The sequence below is a fragment of the Macrobrachium nipponense genome, chromosome 41 (genome assembly GCF_015104395.2).
Source record: "Macrobrachium nipponense isolate FS-2020 chromosome 41, ASM1510439v2, whole genome shotgun sequence".
Lineage (NCBI taxonomy): Eukaryota > Metazoa > Arthropoda > Malacostraca > Decapoda > Palaemonidae > Macrobrachium > Macrobrachium nipponense.
In genome coordinates, this window is record NC_061102.1 from 17,819,292 (window position 1) to 17,838,396 (window position 19,105).

The 19,105-nt window shown below is 35.8% G+C and overlaps 1 protein-coding gene across 1 annotated transcript in view; it reads left to right on the forward strand.

Moving 5' to 3' along the window:
* LOC135212784 (uncharacterized protein F09G8.5-like) overlaps positions 1-17,757 on the forward strand; it is a gene marked incomplete at its 3' end in the record, with an annotated part of 54,024 nt that extends 36,267 nt beyond the window's left edge. The window contains 5 exon segments of the mRNA XM_064246560.1: positions 61-162; positions 2,738-2,976; positions 11,930-11,975; positions 15,178-15,324; positions 17,617-17,757. Coding sequence (XP_064102630.1) covers positions 61-162; positions 2,738-2,976; positions 11,930-11,975; positions 15,178-15,324; positions 17,617-17,757 — 675 coding nt within the window.
* Positions 17,758-19,105: the final 1,348 nt, after the last annotated feature.

A 19,105-nucleotide genomic window follows, 5' to 3' on the forward strand; every position in this document is an offset into this window, starting at 1 on the left:
TATAACTGTGCCCCTAACAACTTGTGGAATCAAGCTTTACTAAAATTGATTGAAATTCAGGTATCGAGTGGTTATGGCAGCAATAGTAGCAGTAGCAACGGTTATTATCGTGACTCTGACGCTTCAGAACGACTCCATAGAACATCTTATTCATCAGCACAGGTTGGGTTGTGCTTTGAAAATTAACACTGTAGCTATGATGCACTAACACAAATAATTGACTCGTGTATTATACTAATCTCATTTGAATGGCCCTTCTCTTGAAGAAAGTCAAATAAGAGTTGAAGCTGATTGTGAAGTGTTTGGAATTGCTTGCAGATGGTGTTTTTTCATGCTTATGATTTAATTTGACTAAACGAAATTGATCAAAGTTTTTATTTTTTTAGATTGGTGATCATGCAGAGTTTTTTTTGTATTTCTGTAGTTGTAAGTTTTTACTGTCTATCGAAAGTGAATACAGTACGTAATGTGAAATGTTAATCGAGTTTTATCTTGGCTAATTTGCTTTCATTTTGAACTAGTAAGGACCCTTACAAATTCCATTTCTGTTATTATTTTACTAGACAGAATTTCTGTTTGGAAATTGTTTTAGCCTTATGAGGTTACTTGGGGCATCAAAAAAACTGTGTACGGTAAAATAAACTCAATTCTGACATGATGTTTGTGTCTAATTTGAAGTTGAATAGTTGTCATTCTTAGTAGTTTGTGAGAAAAGAAAAAATAGCAAAATAAGCAATTGAAGTTTGACTAAAGACAGAAATTTCTTCATTTGTAAACATTAAAAAGAATGCCTAGCATATTTATGAATTCTTTTCATATCATGAAAAAGTAATAAGAATTTCCTTTTCAATGATGTAGTATATAGTATACATGTTATATATTTGGTACTGCTATATATACATAGTATTGCATGTAAAAAAGTTAAGGATAAATAAGCAAGAATTTGGTTTAGTAATAAGACCTCCTCCCAGCATAACCAGATGTAATTTCAGTGTCACAAAAGAGAAGTAGTATTAAGGAATAATTGAAGAGAATGAAAGAACCTAAAAGATGAAAATTTCCAGTGTCATAGATATCAATTTGTTTTATTTTACAGGTGAAGTTAAGTTTCATATATATTTCCTCTAAAAGATGTTCTACTTTATATTGTATTTGTTTTACCTTTTGTGGTAAGTGCCATAGATGCTGTAACTTGTGGCATATCCATGACTATTATAAGCTTCTAACAGTGCATGACAGAGGTATGTGTAGTTACATTGATGTGATCAGTATATTTACTTCAGGGAAAATAATAACTGACCTTGGGTATGTTAATCACTTGTCATTTCACTTGATGCACTATGCCCAGTATCGTATCTTGACCGTTTTTGCTACTAAAGATAGCCTGGCCATATGCAAGTGAGAATGAATGAACAAATTAGAAAATTAAGTCAGAGTGGTTGGATAAAACAACATGGGGTACCAGGCAATGAGATCTTCCTGTGAATGATTAGTCACCACAAGCCTGATGTGAATTGAAGGACCAGGTATATTACAGTCGTAAGATAGCAAGCTCTTAGATAGGCAGGACTTTGACTTGGAATTACATTACTAAGGAATTTTTACAGAGGAGAAAACAAGAGTCATTGTCGGAATCAGCACGAGCATTATGCTTAGGACAATTATGAAAGATAAATCTAAATACGTACATGACATGATCAAGACTTGGGTAACTGAGACCTTTGGTGGTTTGGAGAAAGTAACCAAGGCAAATATGTTACTCTAGATTATTATTAGCTACTCTAAGATTACAGTCTTCTAATTTAATTTGAGAGTTGTGATATCCACAGTTGCAAAGCAACTAGAAAATGAGACTGTTTTCTTTCCCAAGACTTAACTTATGCTCAAGACTAGAGTCACTTCAATAGACCATGTTATTCATAGTATCATGATGATAATGATGATGTTTCTGAATAATGCTGCAAAATCTAGGTAACTAAAGAAGTTTAAGTAGACCAGTGGGAAGCCAAAGACTTTGAGATTGTTGATAATACTAAAATAAAGTATGACTAAAATTATAATACTATATTTATTTATAATTATTTTGCCTCCAGAGTAATCAATTGTGGAAGAAATATGTAATTTTGTTTTGCCTTCTGTGTACCACTTTTATGTTTCATTACGTAACATTGAAATTCTTAGGTGTAGATGACAACCCTGAATATCTATTACAGTTGACCCCTGTATTCGCGGGGGATGGATACCAGAACCCCCTGTAAATAGCCAAAATCTGCAAATACTCGAAACTGCTCTAAAAATGCCTAGAACTACCTATTTTGATAGTTAAAATACATACAAAAAAAACTTAAAATGCTTATACCCAAGTATTTTAATAGTTTTATCACAAAAAGTGCATTTAGTCATGAACATATGAAAATGCAGTGATTTGTAAATCTTTCTCAGTGAAAAATGCTGCTAAAAGGCAAATTTTTTGCAAATAATGGGTATATACGGTCTGTAGAAAAATCCGTGACTAGGTGAGTCCATGAATGGGGCCGGGCATTTACTGTAATATCATATTAAGCTAGAGCCTCTGTTCCTTGCAATTAGCCAGGAAGATAAAAATAAATTAGTCTAATATGGGGAAATACAATAGGAAATTGGTTATACCCAACTGTGATTGAATATGCTCCATAAGGTCATCATAAATTTAGGAAATTAACTTAATTTTTCCTAAATTTACTTATACTAATTTCAGAGTCCCACAAGACGGAGCAGTCAGATTGTGGCAGAAGCAGGAACATCAGCCGACAGTCGCGGGTACATACGAAATCACGCCTCTGAGTATGACACTAGAAATGCAAACTACCTGAGCAGGGAAGACAGTTCAGCCAGGTATAACACGAGCACTAATACCACACCCACCAGTAACTTGATTCTCACGCCCGATTCTAATAATGATAACAATACTAACAACAATGTGGTTTGTCCCCTACAGTGAGTACACCAATGCGCTCTTGTGCACGCCTCTTGCGACACATCATAGCATCTGTCCCCCTTTAAGGTTTTCCTTTCTCATTTTTATTTGATATTATGATTGGTGTAATTTAATTTTTGTTTAATGCAGTTTTTGTTTTTATTGCTCTGGCATGTAATGCATGTGCATGAAAAATTTATTCCTATAGTTTTCATGTCAAGGTGGTAAAGATAAAATTATGATTATTTTCTGAATAACATTGTCTAAAAATGTGTAGTGATTGGTATCAATTTGTCTAAAATGTGTAGTGATTGGTATCAATTTAATAAGGAAAGGATTTTTATCAGATTTTTATAGAATGAGGAATAAGATCATTATCAGTAAATTTTGCAGTGGTGTTAAGAAGTATAAGGAAGTTTTTTAGGGTAGAGTAAATATATAGCAGTAATTGAAATTTTTACCTAAAAACACAAACCATTGATTTGCAATGTCTTTTTTTTTTTTTTTTTTTTTTCACCAGTCTTCCTGGATTGAGCAGAGTCCAGAATTTGGTCTGTTTCTTAAGAACTCTTTTGCCATACATCAATCTTCGTCTCGTTAGTTTTTAATTTCTTTGCTTAATTCTTTGGTTGATGGTGTTATTATATTCTTGCAATAATAGGCTGAAGACTTACGATGCCTTTATTAAGAAAATGTTTTCATACAAAACTAAAGCCTGGAATTTGCCTGTAGCAGTGGTCTCCAACGTTGAACCTTATTTGTATCACAACAGATTGTTTAGTCACACACCCATATTCATGGTCTACAGATTCATTGACACACCATTCTTTATGAAAGAAAAAGATAGCAGACATTTACAGCAGGTAGATCAGAGCAAGAACTCTTGACCAATCACTATTTAGTACGTTGAAATATTGATTGCATCTTACAAATATTGCACAGGATTTTAGAATTTCTTGGAAAGAATGGCTTTTTGTTCATATACGAAACAAACCTTCGGTCTTCACATTAGGATAATACTAGCGCCAAGCTGGAAACCGGTAGAATTAAAAACAAACTTGTGAGATCCAGGGACTATTGGCATCTATACCAGGTCACTGGATATTATAGTTCCCAGAATGCCCTTGGCGTCCCGTGACCCATCAGTTATTCTTCCAACCCAGTTTAGACTGTTAGAGGGGTGGTTAGAGGTGGGCCTTTACCTGTTAAGGCCTCAGGTTTGTTAGTTATGGAAAATACAAATTGGTTAAAAATTTGTCATTAGTTCATGTGCGAAACAAACCTTCGGTCTTAACATGAGGATAGACTTATTGGTGGGAGGTAAGTCTCTATAACCGACTGGGAGTTTGCCACCTTTATCCATTTCCGAATAGTAGATGTACTCTAAGACAATGGACTATTAACCTTTGAACCAAAGATATATGAAAACTTATTGGTTTCCCTCCATGGGTGTTCATACGATGCCATGGTTTATTGCATTACGGAAGGTGGGGAACTATCCGTCCTCATAAACCACTCCTGTCCCTTGTATCTGGCTCTATTATCACCTCACTTTCTCCCTATTATTGAGAGGAGTGTGTTGCTACTGAAAAGTATACTATACTCTAGATTATCTTTACAGTATGGCTGTCCCCCTCACCTGCATCTAGTCCATTTCAGCTCATGATGGTACTCTCCTTCATACTGCCTGTAGGTAAAGGAGTAGTTAGAAAAGTAGTAAAGAAGAAAGACCAGTCATCTCATTCATTCTACTTTCATACCTTCATCTTAGACTAGACACAAACTGACCCGCCAGGGGTACTGGATGAGCTGTACCACCTGCTGGGCAGCCACCACTGGACCCAAGAAAAAAGTATCCAAGGATCTATGGGCAACATCTTTTAAATAAAAGGAAGTGAAAGTTGTTTGGTGTTGCCAAATACCAGCTTTCAAAATCCTCTCCACAGACATATTTTTCTTGAATGCCAAAGAAGCGCTCAAGCCCCTTATGTCATGAGCTCTAGCTCTCTCAAGGCTATTTGACCCTCTTGTCTTCTGTCTTGTATGCATTCCTGATCGTTTCTCTCAGCCAAAACGATATTGTGTTCCTGGACACTTCCTTTTTGTTCCGTTTTCATCTTACTTACATCTGCATTTAATTTAGTTTCATATTTTTGTAGTTTTGATTATGGTATCCAGCAAATTGCAAGTACTGCAGTAAACCCTCAGAAATTCAGACTAATGTAAAGTTTTCTGAGAATCAAGCGTTATGGCCTACTTTTCAGTGATATATGGTATATTATTATTTTTTCCTTATGTATTTTCAGGTGAAGAAATAAATTATAAAATGATTATGGTATAAGTACGTGAGAAATAAAAATAGCGCAATGAATTGTCACAAGTGATAAAGAACAACTTATAAATTTTTTGTACAAATTTGTGGTTCATGGATATGCTGTTTATTGTGACTGAAAGTTTTTGTTCTCTGGCTCTTCAGTCTTTTATTGGTCAGACAAAAGCACTATATTGCATGCTGTCTGAATTCTCATTTGCAGCGGCCAGTTACCTCAATTTTTAAAGGGACTCAGTTGAGGCAGTGAGACTTGTGAGGATGAGAGAAAGATAGTACTTAGAATTAAAGGGTATGTTCAAAAAAACCTTTCTGTTATTAAGGCACAGTTTCATTGACAACTCCATTAATCATATACATGCCTAAGTTACTCTGTAGGATTGAGGTTGAGAAACTTGATGTAATTCTGACCTACCAGTTTTCATGGTGCATCTTCAAATAGATATCTTGAGAATAACTTACTAACAGGGCCATGTTCTGGTGAATACCTCAAGACATATCAAATGTTTCATTAAATATGGATACTGACTTGGAAATGCTTGTTTTCCCTGTTAGAAGAACCATGAAGTCTTCTTACTTACACTGTAATCTTTAGGATTGAAACTATATAACCAGTGTGTATGGGTTTAAATGGATTTTTCCCCTGATATTGAAGATGCAACTGTAAAAATGAAAAAATACTGTTGTGAAGGTTTGTCAAATGCAGTGATATGAGGGCCTTATTCAGAGAGTATGCGTGTAGCAGGAGACTTTAATAGTTACCAATTATGTACTTTTGAGGATGTGGTTGGACGGTATATCTGTAGGGAGAGAAACTGAGAGAGAGAAAAGCAGTGAAGGAATTTTGCCATAGCCAAGGATAAAGTTTTTTTATATAATGTTTAAAAGTCCTAGAGAAAAGTTTATTACTATGCAGGAGTGAAGAAGCAGTAACACTGATTTGATTTTATGATGTGAAGTACTAATAAGGGTTGCACTGTTAATGTCTTTTGTGAGGGAGAGAGAGAAAAAATGAAGAAGGAACAGTAAAATGAAAAAATTGTATTGAATAGGTAATAAGTAAAAATTGAGTTATCTGTAAAGAAGAGGTGTCCGCAAGCAGGCATTTAAAGTTGATGTACAAAGGGCATCAGATGAAGAATGTTTTGAATTATGACAGAGAAAGGAACGGATATGACAAAAGGAGTGGGTAAAGAACATGATGTTAATACATGTAGTCTCTGGTTATTGGGGTGGGGTTCCATTCCGACCCTTTGATGATAAGTGAAAATCACCGATAATCTAAAATCTGAAATTTTCTATGCTTTTCGGGACCGATAACTGAAAATTGGCGATTTTTGTTGCTTATCGGCTCCGGTAACTGGATTTTGGCGCTGATAACCAGTTAAATGGTACCTTTGTTAGTTATGTATCGACATCAGCACTCTATTATCAGTGTCGATATTTGAATAGCAGCAAATTTTGCTGCCGAAAAACACCAATTTTCAGTGATTGTTAAGACTAGGCAAGCTCCTAAAACCAGATTGCTGATAACTGAGGCTGCCAATATCCAGGGACTGCCATATAAATGAAAAAGGAGTTGGCTAGTGCAAAAATTATAGAGGAAGATTACTTTGGCATGCTGCGAAAATTTTGGAGAAGGTACTGAATGAAAGGCTGTTGAAGTATTTTTCAAATTGACATTTGTCAGTTTGGCTGCATGTCAAAGAAGTCAGTAGCAGAGGCAAAGAGAAATAGGAGTTGAAAAGGCATCTGACAGCACCAAAACAAGTTCCTTGTTGGATGAGTCGGTTATGTACTCGACTACCAATCTCAGGGTCTGGGTTTAATTCCCTGCTCTCCCAACAAGGAATCTGAGGAATTTATTTCTTGTGATAGAAATTCATGTATCGATGTGATTCGGATCTCACAATAAGCTGCAGGTCCCGTTGCTAAGTAACCAATTGGTTCCTAGCCATGTAAAAATATCTAATCCTTCAAGCCAGCCCTTGGAGAGCTGGCTTGAAGGATTAGTGGTCTGGTAAAACTAAGATATATGTAACGCAGTGGTTCCCAACCTTTGGCATTTTGAGGAACCCCTGAGACAATTTTTCTCATCCCAAGGAACCCCAATATATATATACTACATATGATATAAATGTTTGTAATAATTACCTTTAGTAAAACTGGGGAAAAAATCTTGCACGATATGTTATGATAAAATAAATTATAAGCCTACAATTTCTCATGGTATGTTTAATGAAGAAAAATATATACTTATAAATAACAAATAATTAAATAAAACATGAATTCTCATGGAACCCCTGGTGATCGTTCACGGAACCCCGGTTGAGGATGGATGACGGAACGTAATATATGTGACATAACACCGTTATGGTAAAGATAGTTGCAGATTTATCAGTGTTTGAAATAAATATCCATCAAGGATCTGCCCTGAGTCCTGAGAAAGCTCTAAAAAACGGGTGTAAAGATTATGGGAGCAGCTGTGTACAGATAACCTAGTGTTAACAGGATGATCAGAGGAAGAGACTGGAAAATTTTAAAAGATGTAAGAAGAGTTAAGAGAGGATGAAAGTCAACCAAGCAAGACAGAGCCTTTGGTGATTTGAAGGAAAGGAAAGGAAAATTTAGGGGCAAGGAAAGGAACAATTTGAATACTGTGAAAATGGTAAGGAGTTGAACTTTGTACCATGTATCAACTGCAATAGAAGCTGGTACAATAGATGCTCAGGGTTGCAAAAGATAGTTGAAGTAAGAGATTTGTGATGTCTGAAATATATGAGCAAAAATATTGATGAGATAGTCGAGGCGTGCCATGTTGCTGAGAAACACCGATTAGAAGACTACTAATTTCATGTTGCATGTTGGGGAAAAGGCCTTGGGAGAAGGGGGATGTATTAGGTATCAGAAAACATTAGTAATAAGCTAAGGGTATTTTAGTTTGTAAGATAGTACAGTGGTCTAACTATTAAAGACTAAGGGAAACATATATAAAGAAGAGGTATTATTTTTACAGTGCAGTGAACCCCCGCTTATTCGCGGTTCGGCAATTGCGTATCCAGTCATTCACAGATTTTTTTCAACTCGCTGAAAAATAGGTAATTCGTGGACTTTTTCTTTGAAAAAAAAAATTTCACTGATTACTGTATTTCATGTTATTTTGTGACCAAAATACATTTTTTATCATAAAAAATGTACAGGCAGTCCCCGGTTATCAGCTATTTGTCACCATAATGGGCCAATATCTGGTTATCAGTGCCATAAGGAGCCTCAATAATGCGTTATGGCGCCTTAATGTACCTAACAGAGGCGCCAAAATGGCACTTATGGTGCCGATAACCGGTTATCGATAATGGTGCCTTATATCACCGAATTTCAGTTAATGGCGGTTTTCACTTATCAGCACCCCTCCAAGAATGGAACCCCTGCCGATAACTGGGGACTGCCTATATTTAGTCACAAATATATAAAAATAGGTAGTTTTAAGCATTTTTAGGGGGGTATTTGGTGTTCCAGCTATTAAAGTCACAGTTGTAAGTGTTTTTAGATGGGTTCCAATAGATTGCAGATTTTCAGTATTTGCAGATGGTTGTGGTACCTAACCCCTGCGAATAAGGGGGTTCCACTGTATATGACTATACGAGGTTCTGCCTAGCAATGATTAATCTTTCTTGTGTTTCATGTAATGCCTTCCTATCTCATGAAAAGCTTGATTTTGTAAAATAAAGGCCACTAAAGCATTGCTGTACGTATTGTTATTTAAAGGTTGACGAATGGACGTTCGTATGGGGTAGCACGTATGCTAGGTGAGTTGTATGGTGATGACATATTGTTAATAACTGTATAACACTTCTGATAAGTTTACTAAGCAGCTCAAAATATCTTTTCTGCCAAAGAAAAAGCATGATGAAGAGTGGTTATAGTTGCAGACACTTTGCAGAGGAATTACAGGTTTGTCAAGTCTTAAATTCACCTTTCAGTTATTTAATACTGACTTATAAGGAGTCAGCTTTTATTGGCTATTGTTTCAGGATTACATAATCTTTTAATTAAAAAAAAAAATGTTTGCAGAGACTATACCACTTCAGTATATTTTGGACAGCTGAGTGTAAACTCTAAAGTCCATAAATATCTATGCACAATACATTCTTTATTTTTCTTCAGGAAGGTTTGAAGGTGTAGTATTGTTTGTGGAGAGCTTTACAGTTGGTTACTCAGTAAATGCATACTAACAACTTGAGCACTTTCAGATATGCACTGATGATTTATTCATCTATTTGCAAAGGCCAGGGTACCATAGATTGTGCATCGACAGTTTTCACTTTCTCCATGCAGGAACTAGGAACAAGAGGAAATCATCATGATAGAAGTTTACCAGAGAATAATTTTTAGTTCAAATATGCATGCAAGCTTCAGTATTTTTTATAAAAATTAATTCTCATTTTGTACTTGGCATTTGCATGAAATCTTTATTACTATTTGCATATTTTATTTTTCCAGTTTTCTTACCGCTTGAAAGTAGGATGTTGAAGTTGAATTACCCATTTCATTTTTATTGATCTGTGAATGTGTACTGGCATAATTTTAGTAATTATAGTACTGATTTTAATTCTTAGATATTTTTATGCATGATATATAACAAAATAGAAATTATATATCTCATGAGCTACAAACAAACTTGATAAACCCTGACACCTATGGCGCTTGCCATTACACATCATAATAATTGTTTTTCTTTTGGTATCCCTTATTGTAGTTTATTTGTTTAGGATCCATGCATTATTTTCCCTCCTTAAAGCATTTTAATCTTCATTATCCTTTATTCTTATCATTCCACCAGAAATAGTTTTTGTTGATTAACCTATCATTCATAATTAGTGTTATGTGCAGTGAGAAGTGACTTCAGACATATAACTTCTGAAGTCTTCAAGACAGAAGCAGCAGATTGCCAAAGTGATTGTTGAAAAGCTCATGCCTTTGACCAATCGGTAGTAACTGTTTACGTCATTCTTTCACATTTCTTGCCTTAGGTGAACTCTAAGAATTCCTCCCAGCTTGCTTTGACAGGTGGAACAATATAAACTTTGTTTTTTATTTTTTTTCTTCATGTTCTTCTTGTTATTGTGTAATCAAACTTCTTTTCATATTTCTCATGCATTCCAGCTTAAAAGTTTATTGATAACCTTGTTTACTTACAGATTGTGTCCTGCCATCTTCTTGTAAGCACTGTCATATTAAATTAAAGTATGTTGTTGAATTTTATCACTTTGTGTTATTAGTGTATAATTTATTAATTTTTGTTTATTCTTTTCTGATGGAAAAATTGAGTACTTTGCTATTCATTTAGTGGCTATGGTTTGCTGCCTATGCTGCTGTTTTTGTGGTCAAGGCTTCAGTCTCTTTGAATGAGATGTGTGTTTGCAGTGCCTCCCCCCTATGTTGTGGGAGTTAAGGTTAAGAATCTCTGGCATTTGAAGTGTTTATTTTCATGGTGCTTTCCCTAGTAGAAAACTCACCTTCTGTGCCCCTTCCCAAGGGCCTCACCCAGAAGGGATTTTTCCACTCCCCCATCAGTCATGAAATATTTCCATTCGTCAATCTCCTTTTGCTGTGTTACAGTCATTTTTACAAAAAAGAATAAGGCTATTGTTACCTGTCAGTGGGTTGAAGGCATGCACTGGCAACAATCACTTATGGCTTTTCACTACTTTCTTCAAGACTTCAAGATGTTAACACATCTGGTGGAATTCAACGCTGTGAATTAAGAGGAATTATGATTGATAGATTTGTATGGAAAAATTTTCAATAAACTTCATTTCCCTTTGTCACAACCATCTTCATATCTGCTATCCAGTGTGATTTTTTGTACTTCCTGGTTTCTTACATGTTGCAAGTATTATGGCCATTTCATCAGGAGAAATCATTAATTATTATTGAAGATATTTTTTATGAAATCCATATTTGCCTACTGATGAACTTGATCCATGTTATTTATATGAGGCTTGGAAGGAGCAGCTGATGGACCATATTTTTTTTTAATTAACTCAGTGAGTCAGGACTTAAAGTGAGGATGTAAATGTGAGGCATATTTTATGTCAGATGAATAAAGGAGAGGAGAATATGTAGTGAATATGCAAAACTATTCATTGTACATGGGGGCAAAGATGAAGAGCCAGAACCAAAGAGAAAAATTCAGTCTTACACTATGACAAGTGGGTCTTGTTCTTCCCTAGAGGTAATTCTCGACAGGTGTTTGGTGCCTTGGGCAACTTACTTTAAATGTAAACCTATCTATACTTTAATTTGAAAATTTTATTTTACGGACTGGTATTTTTTTCTGATTTATAATTGGCTGTCTTAGTTTGTTCAGAGAGCAAAGGGAGGTTCACAATTTTGTAGACTCAAATTAAATGATAATGTAAAGATTTTTTAGCATTTGTAATGCACTGGTAATTATTTATTTCTACTTTCACCCATGAAGAATTCTGGTGTGTATGCATTTGAGGATTTATTTATACAAAGCAAATGTCAGTTTAGAATTTTGAAAGATTTTAATTTTTTCCTTTTTTAAAATGTTTCGGTGAACATGCATTGTCATTTTAACACTTTCATCTTATTAAAATTTATTTACTCCCTCTTCATAGTCGAAGAACATCGCAGGAGCAGCAATATCGAGACCAACAACGATGGGTATGTAGCTAAGGTTTTATTGTTCTATGAACTAAAGAACAAGCTTCTTCATAGTAAAATCATAGCACTTTAGTAATCCAAAGTCTAGTAACCTTGATTTTCATAATTTCCTAATTTTATTTAGTGAGAATTTAATTTCTTTACGCCTACTAAGGGATTCAGAGCCAATGAAACTCATTTTTTTGGTCAAGGCTTTTTATCAAACCATCAGATAAAGGTGAAAGTTGGCAAGAGTATATTTTGTTACCCTACCTGATTTTTGCAAGTATTATTTAGTACCTAAGTTCAATGCGTCTGGTACTTATCAGATTAAGAGTGAGTATCCTACACCAGAGCCATCAAAATCACTGGTAAGGGTTTCGAACACAGTAGTGATGTCATGAGGCTCCACCCACAGCAAAGAGAAGTTTACATAGTATAGGGAAAACATCTCTTCATTGTGACTCTTAGGGGAAGGAGACTTGGAAAGTCTAGTTTTCTTGGGAGAAGAAGACTGAGACGCATGTCCACGGACCAAAAGCATCTCAGGTTCTTGACTGTCATTGTCACCCACATGTTTGGTATGAGAAATTCCAGAAGATGCAATAGACAACTTAGTGGAAAGCAATTTCAAACTTTTGATCAGTGCTCTGTCATCCTTACGGCAAACTCTAGTATGTATGTGCATGTACAATGGAGAAACACATCCATGTAGAGAAGACTGTGAAACACTTCTCTCATTCTTGGAAGAAGAAACAACAAAGTCCTGAATCCTCCAACGTTTGACTCTTGTACAAGTAGGAGGAGATGGAGTGGAGGAAGGCTCTTTCCTTCTACGCTATCTCTTTGTAGGGGGAACTGCATATCTCTCACAGAAAATGGATTCTAGTTTATCAAACGTCACCTGAAAGAACGTCTCTGATCTCTGAGGGAGGTAGAGCAGACGACAGAGACGTGGATGGTAATGACATCACCGCCTTAGACAGAGGGAGAACCGACACCGCAGTCACGACATTAGGCATGGCAGCGCAAGCCATTGGCCTCACTGGCAGGAGATAAGTGGCAAGCCAGCAGACGATGACGGTTACGGCTCTGACCCACTTGAAAGCATCACATGCATACCAAAGTAGTGTAGGCCAGGAGGAGGGTCAACTGCCGGTGGGACTTGGGGAGGCTGGCGAGCAGACAAGAAATGTGCCAGTAAACCATCTAAAGAGGGTGAACCTCGTAGGCCTAGGGACGCCCAAATTGCCGCCATTTTCTTGGACTCCAAATCTGAAACAAAGGGAGCTGGAGGAGGAGCCTCCTCTCCTGAGGGAGTGTGATTCTCTCCCACAAGAGAGGGCCCCCCCTCATCAAACATAAAACCATCCAATGCACTGCCTGATACTTCCGAAGACGAATCAGTGGAAGAAAAGATGCAGGATGAAGACTACAGGAGGAAGGAGATGCTGAAATGTCTGCTTGGGGAGGCGAAAAACCTTCCCAAGACGGACAAGTCAATACATTACATTGTTCCCTTTTCTTATAGAAAGCACTCCACTGAGATATAGGCCATGAATGACATTCCGAGGACAAATTAGAGCAGTACAAAAATTTGCACGGCACCTACTGCAAGTCGAATGGGAATCTGTAACGGAAGAAGCCAAAAACCTGGAACATGGAAATCCCTGAATTCCCAGACATACATTGACAGGCCTTGAAACTGTTGGAAGAATCCATTATCAAAGGACAAGACACATGCACACACTGCAGAGAGATAGCAGGCAAACAAAACAACGTGCTTGGGAAGGAAAACGCAACGCGGCTACTCTCCAAGGCGGTCAAAGAAAGACTGATGCGTCATGAGGTCCCAAGGCTTCCAGTTGACCAGCTTCCACCTCTTATACGGATAGTTTGCCAACTGCCACAGATTCCTTGCTTTACAATCTTTGATTGTTTTTTAACTAGTTTTCCAGCTGGCACTAGAAGATTGTTCTATTTTTAAGACAAAGGTTTGTAAGCTATGAAAAAATGAAAATTGATTTAAAAATTTGCCATTTTGTGGGAAATTTTTTTTTTTCGTATGTTGGCATACATTTATTAACTAATACAAAACAGTCAGCAAGTATAATAAAGGTTATGAATTCCTATAGGTGCAGTACATGCAAATAAAGCAAATATTTCATTGATTATTAGTAAACAGCAAGCATTCCAACAAAAAATTATATTTCAGCAAACAGCACAGGCTATTGTACATAGCAGAAAAGGACGAAATAAAAAAAGCATCTTAAAGGTTTTATGCGTATGCAACGACATCTAATTTAAATTTGATGTTATAACAGTGCCTTTTTTGTTTTTCACCTGTATTATTCTGTTTACTGTATCATCTTCCTTTATTGAGCAACACCTTTGCCTCGGCAAAAGTAACCTAAAAAAAACGAACCTTAATGAAACTAAAAGTGCTTTAGTAATGAAAAATGCAGTACCATAGTAGAAGAGGAAGAAAAAAATTAAATACATGTATCTATATTTTGGTGGTTTGTGTTACCACGATGAGCCACCAGGGCGGCGCTACAATTTTGTTTACATCCACTCTTTACAAATGGCTGGCATTTTTTTTTTTTTTTCATTAGAGAATAGATAAATGTTTCCTCAAGGTAAAACAGTCCTTATACAATGTAAGAAGTATCAGAATGGGTTATGCATGCTTGGGAAGGAGATACAGTGAAATGATTTGTTTTCTTTAGAGGCTAACTGCTGACGAGTTTTGATAAACAGGTATTGCTGAAAAACTATCATCGGCTCTGAATTCCTTAGTAGGTAATGTTTGTGTAGATTTTTGCTTGATAAAACAATAACAAACTTGATCTCTGAAAATGATTCATAATAGTCATCTCATGACTGTATATTACACAGTTAAAAAATCTTGAGTCACATCAAGGAAACTTATTTAAAACCCTTGTTAATTTTGATTTGGGTATTTATAAACAGCATGTGTATCCTGATATTTAGCTTGTGTGTAACATCACTGGATGGCTAGCAGTGAAAGAACTGACAGCTTAGTAAAAGATGTAATTTTAATCAGCATTGTATTAACACACATACTCTCTCTCTCTCTCTCTCTCTCTCTCTCTCTCTTGAATTTCTGAATTTTATGATTAAGTTGTTGTCCTCAGCATTTTTCAATGGCTGATCACTGCATATAATCCTTTTTCCATTTTAAGTTTTTTTAATTTCTCAGTGTGAAACTGATGAAAGAGAACGGGGTTATAGCAGAGGAGATGGGTATGGTTATGCATCCCCACCAGAAGTGAGGCAGTCGCCTGTTGGGTATGAACAGCGAACAGCTGCTTCAGAGCCAAGATATGAGCCCCAAACTCAAGCACGGGTATGTGGTAAAATTTGTTTACATTTCAGAGTATCTTTTAGACTACATCTGCTGTTCTTTCTCAGGCTTTATTTCCCTATCTGTTAGTACATATCAGGGTTGGAGTAATTACACTGAAATGAATTAAATTACTTTAAAAATTTTAAATTACAATTATAATTAAATTTGGTAGTAGCAGTTATATTACAAATACAATTACTTAACAGCAAGTACAGTTACAATTACAAGTGATTTGGGTAAACTAATCTTTGGCACAGGAAACAGTGTATTGACTGAACCTCACAGCAGGAAGTTTCTGGAGGAAGTGAACCAAAGTAAGGGGGCAGTAGCAACAAATTCAAGACTGTCTGTTTATCGTTCAGTACACATTACGTACAGGACAGTATTGGGAACTGGACGTGCCCATCATGTGTGACGTTGCTCCCAGTGGTGGAGCACAAGCAAATTTAAGTCTTATAAGCAACCCATCACTCCTCATGGAGCAAACCCTTACCATTTCAATTTTAAAATAACAATTAAATTAGAAATGACATCATCCTAAAATTTAAATTACAATTACTATATTTTCATTTTCAATTAGTTACAATTACACAAAATTCTGAAATTAATTGCATTTCAATTAAATTACTATTGCGTACAATTAATCCAACCCTGGATACGTATATTGAACAGCCACATGGGAGTAATGCAAAATGTCTTGAACCCACTTCTGGAAAACCAGTCACCTTCTCCCTTATACTTCCATAATAGAATCTTTAAGTTACTCTTAGAAGTGATGGTTAAGTACATGTTAGTGAACTTTAAACTGCTACCTGGTTCAGAATCCAGGTCTACATACATCAGTTGTTACTAGTGTTTTATTGCATTTTGTTACCATAGTAATAAAGTAATGTGCTTAGTTTTTAATTAATATTATTTATGTTGCCTCTTGCACATCACTTTTAACCTCTGCATCTGCTATGTATTACTGCTTTTTGTAATGTAAAAGTTAAATATTTTTCTTAAAAAGGCCAATAAAATATAAAAATAAATTTTAATACGACACTATTTCGGTCAGTCAACAGTCCCCCATTTCAGTGAAAGGTTGGAGATGTTACATAGGCAATATTTATATGTGGCCAGATTGTGTGTAGGTTAAACCAATTTAAGCATTCCAACCAAAGTTGTTTACTTTAAGAAGATTCCTTGATGTGCTGTTCTTGATATGAGATGGATTGCAGTTACATCTCTGGACTTAGTATGTACAAAGGTTGACCTGGGATTTTGTTTAGCTGTGGTCATCTAGCAGTTGGTTTGGCTGGATAATTTTTTTAATAAGAGGATTCAGGAGTGAGTTGTCCATGATGTATGCCTTCGAAAGTCCCTTCTTACAAGTTCATCTTATTTGTTTATAATTTGTTTTATACAAATTTATTTCTTTCACCTACATTTCAGGAAAAAATGGCAGAAATTAAAATCCACACATTGCCTTAAGACTAGAACATAGTGCAATAGTAAAACATGTTTTAAGTGTAATGATTATGCATAGTTAAGCTTAAGATTTAATGGAAAAATGAAGGATAATTAAAGACAGCTAAAAGGACAACTGCTGCTGAGCAGATTGGCTTTTTAGTCAAAGTTCACAAAGAGCTTATTTGTACACAAATAATGACAAAAATTGCAGAGTAATCAAAGGGCCTTCTATAAATGCACTCTCCACAATAGTAAGGAGCAAAATTTTCAGCATCGAGATAGCACCAACAGCGAATTAGTTCTAAAAGGGTTATGCCTATGAAATCTTGTCAAAAGTTTAAAACTGGTAGCAAATGTTAAGGAGAGGGGTTACTGAAAATCCCCAGATTGAAGGAAGGTAAAAGATTAGTAAGGATGCCATGCCATAAAGGGCCATTGATAGAACAAAGGATAATAGGTAGTACATTAACAGGAGGTCACAATACTAAAAATCATGGTACAAGGACACCCAGAAGATGGTAGCAGGAGCTATCGTAAGCTAAAAACAGTATTTTGTAGATTGTGAATAAGTACAAAAATGTATGTATAACAAGAATCAAATAGAAAAACAAATTTCATGTACTTGGTCTTTTTCTCCATTTATCAACTGAAAGTTGAATTTTCATCAACATTTATTATTACTATTATTATATTATTCATGCCTTCTCTATTGTAGTTAAAGTAGCAGTAGCCATGATAGTAATCTACGTAATAGTCTGTTTTAAGACAATTAGCCAGGTGTAGCCATTTTATTATTTACAACCAAAATCATTGAAAAGGAAACTTCCTTCATGTTTGCAGACTAGTGAGAATAACTCTGCAGTGCAACAGCATTATGAAAGTGCTCATAGAAGAGCAGAGCAACAGATGCAAAATGCAACCAGTTCTGCAGGGGAAAGAACATCCCCTACAAAGCCATACCCTGCACGTCCAAAGACAAGGGTAAGTCATTTATAGGTTAAAAGTGGTGATGGAAATACAACATGTAGTTGTTTTGAATATTTTTACAGTGTGAACTTGTTACTTAATGTATTTTTATTAGTAATTAGTACTATACTCATAAAATAAGATGTTTTTTCCATTGTGCTGCACAGATATGTTTGATGAAATCAAGAATTTTTTCCAGTGTGCTGGGCAAATGTGTTTAGTGAAATCAACAATGATGTCTTTTCTTTAACTTCAGAAATTTGAATTCTTTTTAGAAACAAAAAACTGACTATGTACAAATTTATTTATTGAGAAGGAGATATCCTTTTTAATAGTCAATCACCTCCTATTCCCAGATGAGCCAGTTGGCTAGCTTGGACTGAATTTGAATATAGTCAGCCCTCCAGCAGTACAATACCTTCTTGAATGTTGCAGGAAAGCCAGTAAAATTACAAAACAGTTATGCCTTTTTTTTCTGAGGGACACTTATCAAAATATGCTAAAATTAGCTGTTTTGGTGTACACTCAGTCCCCAGTGATTGGTGGGAATTCCCTCCCTGACAGTGTGATAATAACTGAAAATTGCTGAAAATAGTTCTGAGCCTGGTTCTCAGTGCCAATAACCGAGGCTTTGCACTGATAACCAAGGCTTGGCGCTAATAAGCTGGGGTTAGCACCAAATATTCAGTTATCATCGTCACTAGACAAAAACGCCATAAAACTGGATTGCAGAAAACTGAGGCCACCAATAACTGGGGCCTGCCTGTATTTACATATAACTGAATAGCAGAAAAATAGCCAGACTCCAACAGAGATACTTCTTAATCAGACTTATTTAAAGTTACCATGTCCTGTCCTGACTCGGTTATGTAACTGACCTTGTAAAATCTATCAAAAAGGTTGTGCTGCAGCTCTAGCTTAGTCTAGGCTACTTAGCAAAATTCACCTGCAAAGCAATGAAGTTAATGTAGAAGTAAGGGGGTGAGGTGTTCATAAGAGACCACAACTGTTTTCATAAAAAGACTGAAATGCTTTGTTTCATACTGGTTTTACCTTTTAAAGAAATGGTATGCTCAGTAGTACTAAGTGAAAAGTTCTCATTATTGGCTGTATATTTAGGGCTATTGCACTATGCTACCACCAGTGCTGTTTAGTCATATGGGTGGAAGTGGCAGTCTGAGGAATATAAAGTTTTGTGAGTGGTAAACAGTCTCAATAAAATAGTGCTGTTGCTAATGTGGAGTATCCTTAGTTATGTAACTCTTAGTGGAATCTGCCTATGTATTTGTTCAGTTTGTGTTTTGTGCATTCAGTTGGGTAGCGGTACTATAAAAGTAGAATTGGTCATACTCGTTTGACCCAT